General features: G+C 32.4%; 1 protein-coding gene across 1 annotated transcript; it reads right to left on the reverse strand.

Annotated features, from left to right (window-relative positions):
* Nucleotides 1-2,375: 2,375 nt before the first annotated feature.
* LOC136087007 (uncharacterized) lies at nucleotides 2,376-3,176 on the reverse strand. The gene has a single exon (XM_065809511.1). It carries the CDS (start codon nucleotides 3,174-3,176, stop codon nucleotides 2,376-2,378), a length of 801 nt encoding a protein of 266 aa, XP_065665583.1.
* Nucleotides 3,177-10,654: the final 7,478 nt, after the last annotated feature.

The raw sequence follows: 10,654 nt of genomic DNA on the forward strand, positions 1-10,654 counted from the left end.
CGTTGCTGCATTGAGATTATGAACTTCTCAGAGGTTGCACAAAGTATAGCTTAGCGTGAACAGTTGGCTGCATTTGATTTCTGTTGTACTCTTAACAAGTTTCTTTCTTTTATTGGTTTCGGACTTCCTCGATGATACAATTGAACTTACAAAATGGTTTTGTAAGTTTTATATAAAACCCACTCATCTACATATTGTTTTCAGTAACTATTTTATCGCTTCCTAGATAAAGCAATAAAAACCGTACAATTTCATAATATAGACGCTCTAAGGAGTTTTTTTAACGTACTACTTCTTTTTACATAATAAACAAACGTAAGTAGTAAGAAAATACAATTTATTAAAAACAAAAATATACAGATTTTTAAATATTATTTAAGGGGTATACTCCCCATTTTCAAATATCGACAATAAATAACAACTTTTGACATAAAATGATTAACCATAGCATAAATGTAGAAAATTAAAAAAAAATTAAAAAAATTGGTCAACGGTTGCTGTAGTAACCGTAAAAAACCCCAAAAATAAGCAAAAAATAAGATTTGCGCTGGCCAAGTTTTAGCAAAAACTAATAAAAAAGGCTGAATGAAACTTTGGAAACACAATTAGAATAAGTTTATGAGTGTTTTAAACAGAACAGAATTTTTAAAAAAAGGTTCTGGGCCTGAAGACTTGTGCTCTAAAGTTGACAATAGAAAAAAATACATTTTTTGAAAAATTAAGCCATACTGTTTTATTCATAAGTATTTCAAAATTCCGTTTAAAACACAGCTTTTATAAAAAGGAAAATTTGTTGAAAATTTCAGATATAACGCTCAAGCGGTTCTCTTGGAATTTTGGCCGGCATATTGAAAAACCTCAAACTGAGAAAACGCATAAAAACTGAAAATAAAAGAATAAAGGTCTACAAATATACGTAACATTATATATTGGACTATATTCAATATTAAAAACCTCCTGCTTCATATGTTTTACTTTCTTTTTCAGAGGTTTTGTCACTTTCCTTCAGTTGTTTAGCCCTTAACTTTTGACGGTGCAACTTGTTATCGGGTTTTAGTTTATAGATCGACCATTTAATGCGTGTTTTATTTATGTCGTTAGAACCGTTTAGTGTATAAAAACCTGGAACCATGTTCAGTTTTTCATATATTAGGATTAAAGACTTCATCCCAATATTAAAATTGGCAACAGCATCATAAACACCAAACTTCAGCAAAGTCAGCGAGACATATTTTGTTTTTGGTATGCGATCCCAAATTTTCCCATGGAAAGACTCACTTGCATTTTGCGTTTTACCATGCAGACATTTTTTAAGCTCATCTTCTTTTGTGAGCTCTTCAAACACAGGTCTGATCTTGTATACAACCTCTAAAGGTAGACCAGGTCCTGGCTTGTAGGTGTTAGTGCTATTTGCTTTGTATCTGTTAAATTTACACCAGCAACTTATACCTGTTGGACAATGTGGATAGTGCCAACTATTTTCTTTTGATGATGCAACGTGAAAAAGGGTAGCAAGCGCTGCTGATTTCACGGCATCTAAATTACCAGTATTCTGTCTAATTGCCACACCAAAGAAGTTTTGCAGTCGATCAATTGTTCCATCTGTCAATCTACCACGACCGCCCAGTCTCCTAACTTTTTTTTTCAATTTACGGAGTCTGGTTCCAACACGCTTCTGATAGTGTCCAACACATTCTAATTTATTTACTTTAATATTAGGATAAACATCCTTGACACTATTGTAACTTTTGCTATCTCCATCACCTAAAAAAATTAATGTACTGCAACTTATGTTTTTTAATTGATCGCTGGAAAATACGACTGGCTGATTCATTTTACAAATGTGGGAATTTCTCCACTCAGCATAAGCAGTAGGATCTTTTTTAGAAAGTTTTTAATTTAAGGAGCACCCTCTGCATATGCAACTCATCACCTCAACATCTAAAACTTTTCCACTGTCTATTGAAAGTGCTGCAAATACACCATTCAATGATGAAAATCCCCTACGCTGCCATGTGCCATCCCACAGGCCCGCCGTGAGCCTTTGCGGCGCCCAGGGTCAAAATTTCCCAAGCGCCCTACTGAAAGTGAAAGCTGATCTAATGATCCATAATTCAATACATATAATAAGCCATTTGATAACAAATCAAAGAGGATAAAAGAATATAGAATTTTTTAATTTTAATTAATGAACATTTGAACAGTTTATTTCTAGATAATTTCAATGGTCTTTTGACTTGGTTATACACTCATACATAAAATGATAAAGTCGACACTAGAACATGGTAGAAACAGACCAAAGACAACCATTAAACACTATTGGATGTTAAGAGCAAGAATTTGTCTAGAATACAACAGCTATTGTTGTTTCAACTTCAGTGGAAATTGATCTTTCGAGCTTTACTCATGGCGAATTTGGAAATCACTTCACCGTAGCACAACTTTTTGGTAAGATCATGCTCAATGGAAATAACCAGAAGATTCGTGAGTCGTTCTTGGCTCATTGTAGACCTTAAAGCTGTCTTAACTAGAGCAAGCTTACTAAAAGATCTCTCGCCTTCCGCAACAGAAACAGGGATGGTGTTGAAGATGCGCAGCAAAATGCAGACTGATTCGAAGAGCGGCTGAAGACCTTTCTGGTATATTCCATTCAATAACGTCATGGAAGTGAGAGATTCTTTTGGACCAAAAAGATTGGATCGCTTCAGAGCGTCGAGGTGGCGGACCTCTTCAATAAGTTTCTCTTCCTCAACATCGGTCGCGTAGATTTGTGCCAAGACCTTGCATTTCTCCTCCGATTGGATAGGTGCTTCAACACTTTCTTCTGATTCTTCTTCATTTGACATAACAAGAGATTTCAATGACCACAAGAACGAAAACATATTTGTCGTCTTCTCAGCAGCTTGGAATCTATCGCTGACCTGCTGAATAAGAGTATCAAGAGCGGTATTGAATACGCTCACCTCAAACTCTTTTGCTTCGTCTTCATGGAAATGAGTGGTGTTCCTCACCTCTTCGTGAAAGGCCTTCCTTTTTTTCGTCCTCTTCTTCACAAATTCTGATTGAAAACCAAAAGAAGCAAGACCAGATGCTATCAAACGTGCCTCATTAAGGATGCTGGTCCAAGATGATCTCAGTCGATTTAGATCTTTAATAAGAGTCTTAATGAGTTTCATCTCGTCGTCCAAGGAGATATTTTCTGATTGGAGTGCAAGGCTCACGTAGTTGATTGATTGAAGAGTTTAATACCAAAAGGTTGTCATTACGATGAACTCGAATGAATGAACCCACTTCTCCAGAGATTTTACTTCATTCAATTGATCAGCTGTTAGATCAAAATCGCGGAGCTTTTTCAAAGATTCGAGGATTTCCCTGGATCGCTTGACTAACGGCTTCACGGTCTCGATTCGCGCACTCCATCTGGTTTGCGACGTTTGATGAAGGGACAAACCAGTGGTTTCAATCAAGACTTTCCACCGACTAGGGCTTCCATGAAAAGATTGTAAAGTGACTGGACTCGGCCAAAGTAGTTCTTGACTTCAACCGAAGATTCAGCAGAATGAACACCAGCAAGGTTGAGACTATGAGCGCTGCATGGCATATAGAGAGCTTGAGGATTTTTTTGCAGTATAATCGTCTGTACTCCTTTGTATATACCGGACATGTTCGCTCCATTGTCATATCCTTGACTTCTGCAATTTTTGAGATCGATTCCATTTTGTTCTAAGACGTCCATAATAAGCTTGGCAATGTCAGCACCTATCTTTTTTTCAAGATTCTCGACCCTCAGAAAGCGCTCCTTCACGGTCCATCTTTTGTCAGTACCAAAGTATACAAAGCGGAGAACAAAAGTGATTTGCTCGGTGTGAGAGACGTCCGGAGTCCCGTCCACAAGAATGGAATAGTAGATGGCCATATGATCTTCGTTGATGATGGCACCGTGAACAATTCCTCCGCACTCTTTGATGAATTCATTTTGAGTGCACCAGCCCAAGTCCTGGGCATTCATTTTGTTACCTTCTTGTTGGCAGCGGGAAACTTCTTCTAAGTGTAGTTGGAGAGTCTTGTTTTGCTTGGCCAAGAGCTCTAGGGTAGCTAGAAAGTTGCCATTGTCGTCTTCTCCAATCATTTTTGATGAACCTAAAAAATATAATAAGACAGATTTATTTAAAACAATAAAGAAGCATTTGTTTTATTTTATGATGATTCTATGATGATTTTATATTATGATTTATGAATATTATAACATATTTATTTAAAAGAATAAAGAAGGATTTGTTTTATTTAATGATTTCCAAAATATCTAGTTAATCTTATAAGTATAAGCTAAATAGATTTAAAGATAGTCGGTATCACAATAGAATAATTGTAAATAGATTTACCTCTGAAACTAAGGTTTCGTGACGTTAAAAAAAGAGTAACATCTAAGGTGCATCGTAGAATTTCACGCCACCTGGCTACTTCATTTCTTATCGAGTTTTCAAGAGCTGCATCTATTCCGCTTTGATTTTTTAAGCTTTCTAGCGCCGTTTTCCATTCTATGTAAAAGTTTCGATGCTGGGCGTTATTCTGGTGACTTGACTTTCTCAGGTAGCTTGTGCCAGTTGCAGCTTATTCCATCATTCCATCTTAGAAGGTGCGACTGGTGTCCGATCCCAAAAGATTGTTTGCTTCCAAACAGAGAACACGGAAAGCAAATAAATGATTTCTTAGATACACTCCAGACCAGCCAATCTCGGCATGTCTTCTCCCCGTTGAGAGAAGTTTCGTAGAAAATTGATTCAGGAACCTTCTTCTTATTAGAATCTTTCGGGAAAGCTGAAGGATTTCGAGGAAGCCCCTGTAGAAGCACAGAATCTCTTTCCACTTTGGAAAGATGTGCTGCCCACAAAGCAGGATCATTGGAAGGAATGGTAGCGATGGGTTCTTCTGTTGGCAACACCTGAGAATAAATTTTAAAAAATCTTATTTTATTAGCTTAAAAGTTTATTAACATCATTTCTTTTAAAGAGGTAGAACTTACCAAAATATTCTCTTCATTCACAGCTACCATTCCGATTTTTGATAGGGGCTCTCCCGAGCTTTCAGAAATGTCAGTGACATCGTTTTCAGTTCCAACCTATAAAAATAAGTTAAAAATTTATATAACATTGAATTAATCAAATGGGAAAATATCCTTTTACGGGGAAAACTATTTACTACTTGAATCGATTGACTTGGCAGGAAAGAGTTTGAAGCAGTAGGACTTTCATCTTCTCCTTTTTTTGTAACTGTAATACCACAGTCTTGAAGAGTGCGTTTGTTCTTTTCCTCATTCGCAGTTCTTTGAGCAGCATTCTTTCTTACTTGACAACCAGAATCTTTCTTTTTAAAACCAGACATGTTTTAATTCTTTTTGAAACAGCATCCGCTCATAAGCAAAGAACTGGTTGAATTTCTTCTTGATTGGGTCTATCAGACTATCACATCGATATCACGTGTTTCAAAATTGTTTCAAATTTGAGAGATTTTAAAAATTAGAGAAATAAATTTAATAAAATTGTTTTAATATTTTATATCAATATCAAACTACTTGGATTTAATCTAATCTCTTTTTTTAATAAAGTAAAAAATCTCCGTTTTTAATTGAATGAAAATCTCCGTGCACTAAAGTTATTTTAAACATTTAATTCAGCGGGTTGTTAAATTAATCATTAGTATTCACTTTATTTGCGAGTTTCCGCTATATAAAAAGAATCGCTTTATTTAAAACTGATGTTTTGAAAGTAATGCTAATTTCTTAGTTTTAAAGCATTAATTACTTTTTTTATTTAAAAAGTCCAATTATGAAGCACTTCATTACAAAGTTGAAAATTTAAACTAAAAAAAATTGACCGGCCAAAAAAAGCAATTGACCGTCTATTATATGTTTTAGCTGGTCAAATTGACCGGCTGCTTTTGATTTCTTATTTTCCACGCTGCTTCCCAGTACTTCATCTTTTTTTTAAATAAACATGAAAAAAAAAATTATTTATACTCGGCTTCGTGCGCCCCTGTCGACCTGGCGCCCGGGACAAAACAACCCAGTAGACCCCCCTCACGGCGGCCCTGCCATCACATGATACACCAACATCAAGAATCTCATTAATGTCTTGACACTGTAGTCTTATATCAGATACAGCATCAGTCATTGTTTCCTATGCAACTTTCTCAGTAATATTAGTAATTTTTAAAACAAGTTTGTCATAGTTTTTTGGAGTCATTGGTTTTGGCATGTTCATGAGGGTTGTAAACCGTTCAATTCCGGAATGTCCTAATCCAAGAGTCCTCATTGTATATACTGTTCGATTGTTTATATCAAAGTTTCCTTTTTTATTAATCAACTTAGAAGTGTAAAAATCATTTTGATATTTACACTTTAAACAAATAATAGAAAGTTCACATGCAAGTCCTTGCTTTTTGCTTTTGTTTTCAATGATTGCTAAAGTCGTTTGGAAACAAGTTGGACAGCTCAAAACGCTAATAACATCAGACAAAATTGAACAATCAATAATTCTATATCCTGTCAGAACTTTGTTTATAGTATTGGTATAATTTTTTGATGTTGAGCTAATGACTGCCTCAACTTTGCGAAGAGAAGAGCTTGGTGTATCGAAGATGTCAGTTTGACTATTTACAGGTAACTCGATATTTACACTCAAAGATGGAAAATTTACATTATTTACACTCACACTGCTACGTAAAACTTTTCTATTAAAAATCTTCTTTCTTTTGCCTGCTTGCTTAGTTCTTACTTTAATTCGATCAGCTTTAACCATGTTTGAAAACTAAAAAGTATACAATTTCTGGCAAGAAAATGCGACAAAAAATGAGCTACTAATCAACAAAAACGAACTTAGTCTTGATATACCAAAAATAAATTGTTAACAAGTCTAACAAGAAGTCAAAAATGCTTTTAACTTGTGAAATCAATACGTTGTTTTGGTTTACAAGTGATTTTTTTAGGGGTACCAAATTTTCTCTTTTTTGTACCTAACTCTCAAAAACTAAAAGTTTTGGTATTTATAGACATTTTTGGGTAAAACCATTATGATTTCTGAAATCCCCATATACTTAATTATCTAAATCAGTTTTTTTTTTTTTTTTTTTTTATTTATGGGAGAGTATACCCCTTAAAAATCTGTTAACTTTTAACCAATAGAAAGGAAAACAAACAAATGCCTTTTGCAAAATCAAAGACTTTTAGTAAAATAAAGAAAACTTAGCTATATGGTTGGGCTAGATCGGGTTTTAGGCTTTTATTGCGGGCCGGGTTTTAGGCATAACCATAGGTACGAGGAAATCCATGTTTTACGGAACCAAATTTTATGCTAAAAAACTGTTTCACGTTTATTAGATTTTTTCTTAGTAAGACGTGTTTAGTTGGAAAACCTTTTAGAACTTGATATCAACATAGATTATTTTTAGAAACTAGAATAGTTAAACTTTATAACTGTTAGGTTTATTGTTTTACTAGATGGCTTTATTGCGCGGCTGTTTCACTCAATATAAAAACGAGCGTGACGTCATGAGTTTATCAAAAAAAAAGTATTTCCGCATAAAAACTATAAAAATTCACCAACTTTAAATTAATAGTAACTTTTTTATATAAATGCTTTCATCTTGCAATTATTAAGTATAAAAGATCTATCTTTTCTTGTTAAATAAATATTTACATTAATTGGTATAAAAATAAATATTGCCAAAATATTTTTAATAATTTAGAACCACTTTTCTAATTTTCGCATATTTTCCGGAAAACATGAGTTGGGCCAACTAAGATTTCATAACATAGCTTTGTGCTTGATATTTGAAATTTGGAACACTTAACCCTAAATGTCCAATTTATCAGATTCCTGCGTCATCCTAGAGAATTTTTACAAAAAGACTGTTTTTAAAGCATTTATATTTTTTAATTGATCGTTTTTAAATGCAAAACGTAACTTTTTTGATGGATAACGTTAGTTAATGAAATTTCAACCTGTTATGCAAATGAAAATAAAAAAATTATTTTACGTGCCTTCAGCTATGTTATGAAATATGTACATGTTTCAACAATATTGTTGAGTTTTTTTATGTCTAAGACTTCGTCGTACTTTAGGCATGAAACTAATGTCAAAGATATGCTCTTTTTTTTTTTCTATACTGTTCTCTTATTTAAGTTTTTCATTTATCTAAGCACCTGCCAAATTTAATTGAAAATTTTTTTGTTGCAGAATGTATTTTTTGTCGCTTAATTTTCATTCGCCCGAAATAGCCGCGGGAGACAGAGGGGTTAATTAGATATTTTTTATATTTGATTTAGATTTATCAAAATTTTCATTAAAAATGGAACATAATGATAGAGATAAAAGTTTTTAATATTATTTCCTTTTGATTTATTAAAATTTTGAAATAAAGTTGTAAAATAGTAAGATATGTTTTTTACTTTTTTGTTGCTGTATTTCAAATAACCAAACAGATATTTCATAATCGAATTTGTTAAAACATCGTCAACACATTTACCATGAGTTTTACATTTACCTTGGTTGTTAATGGTTGTTCGGTATTAATTCATAGAACATTTTTTTATACAGAAAAAAACTTCGTTTTGGGACTTTAGGAAACAATAGCTGTGTTATTTTATCTTTTTTTTCTCAAAGTTGGGGGAAGGGGGAAGCATACGCCCCTCCCATAAGTCAATGTAAACACCATTTGTATACGAAAATTCATGTATAAAATAATTTTATATTGTATTCATTATTCACTAAAATAAATTTAGTTCTAATTGAATTCATTTTAGTGAAGCTAAAAATATTTACGAAAACAAGTCATTTTTGATACTAGGGTGTATCAGACCATCACTACCACACCCACCTACATCGTTAACATACGCATCTCATATACTTTGGTAATTTAATATAAAGTTATTAACTTTTTTGTATGTTTGAATTATTTATGTTTTAAAAAAGACTTTTTTCTGAAAATGTACTCAACTTCTTATGCAAAAGGTTTGTGGCCCCCTCTATTCCCCTGGATAAGTCTAGTGGTTAGTGCTCAACACAAATTTGAAGCCCACTCTTACATGTATCTTTTAATATCAAGATATTTAAGAAATGACAAAGTTATACTGATTTATTTAAGCTAAAAAAAAATTAATTTTGACCATAGTTTCTTCAACAAATCTTTTTGGAAAAATTGGATAATTTTTTAACCTTTAAAATACTGTATTGATCCTCTTTCCAATGATATTAAATAGTATAATATTTAAGAAATTTTTACTCACGTAAATAATAACCAATTCAAAAGTAATAGTAAACACATTTATGAAAAAGTATCAGTACTTTCGAGTGCTTAATACCAATGGGAGGTGGTAATAAAAGGAGTAGAGGGAGGGGGTAATTTCAGTCGATGGGAGGCCGGGGGAGGGGATGAGTTAATAAAAGGATGGAGTTTTTTATGTTACAATAAAGTATTTTTTATAAAAAGTTTCAGTTTATAAATCCAAACTTTTTTACAAAACATGCATAAAGTTATTTAATTCTAGCTTGGCTCACAGTCAAATGCACATTTTATAACAGCTGTTTTATAATAATTAAAAAGGATATACATTGATATAAGTTTTATACTTTGGTGCGAAATAAATCAAAAGCTCGTTTCGACAAATCGAGATTTACTTGGTTGGCGATTTTTAAAGCTTATTTACACGGAAAGATTTTGTTTTTATCAGTGACTGAAATAATTATTTTCTAACTTTTAAGGCCGATTTTCACTGATTTTTTTTTTTTTTTGATAACAAGTAAAAATTAATAAACGGTGGGGTCTTAATAACCCAAGCTTATTAAGACCCCAAGTGTGTGAAAAATTTTCCAAGAATTAATAAACGTCCCGTCTCCTTCCTTTTATTTAGGACTCGAGAGTGTAACTCTTTTAGTGCAAAAAAGTAAATAAAAAAGTTAGGCCTCATCCGTATTTTACTTCTAATTAATAAAATTATATTAAGTTTAAAAAATTATTTTACAAATATTTAAATTCAAGTTTAGCGTAAAATGTCTGTACCGATAGAAACCACTCGCAAAAACTTTTGATATTGATTGGTCTAATAAAATTTAACTGTTATTTTCACATAGTTTCCACTTACTATTTTTTACTATTACTTACTTTTTTGCAATTACAATTATAAATATTTGTTTGGGTTACTTTTACATTATTTGTTACATTTAAAAATTTTTTTTTTTAAGTGGATTATCTTAGTTAAAGTCGGACGTTCAGGACCTACAACTTTTTTTGTTTGTTTTTTTATATAAATTCTATATAAAAATGTTTATATGATGTGGTTTTATGACTTCTATTTTTTATTATTTTGTATTTCGGTATATATTAAGGGGCTTATAAGACAATTTGTCTTCTTCTTGCCCCTGCTATTTGTAGTTACATACGTTTACGGTATGATTAAATGTATAAGGCAAAAAAAAAAAAAAAGTACATGTTAGTTTTGAAAAAACTAGAAGAAAAACTGCCTAAACAATATTGAAACTGGAAACTATATTATTGTATTGTAACTCAATGAACAGTACATCTTTTATGCTTTATTAATTATATACATACCTTTACTAACATCATTCGCTAAAGATGGTTTGTTACCTGCATTTGAATC

This window comes from Hydra vulgaris, chromosome 11 (assembly GCF_038396675.1).
Source record: "Hydra vulgaris chromosome 11, alternate assembly HydraT2T_AEP".
Lineage (NCBI taxonomy): Eukaryota > Metazoa > Cnidaria > Hydrozoa > Anthoathecata > Hydridae > Hydra > Hydra vulgaris.

Bases quoted from the DNA above. Each gene is read 5' to 3' on its own strand.
- LOC136087007 (XM_065809511.1), bottom strand. From the start codon at position 3,176: ATGAAACTCATTAAGACTCTTATTAAAGATCTAAATCGACTGAGATCA.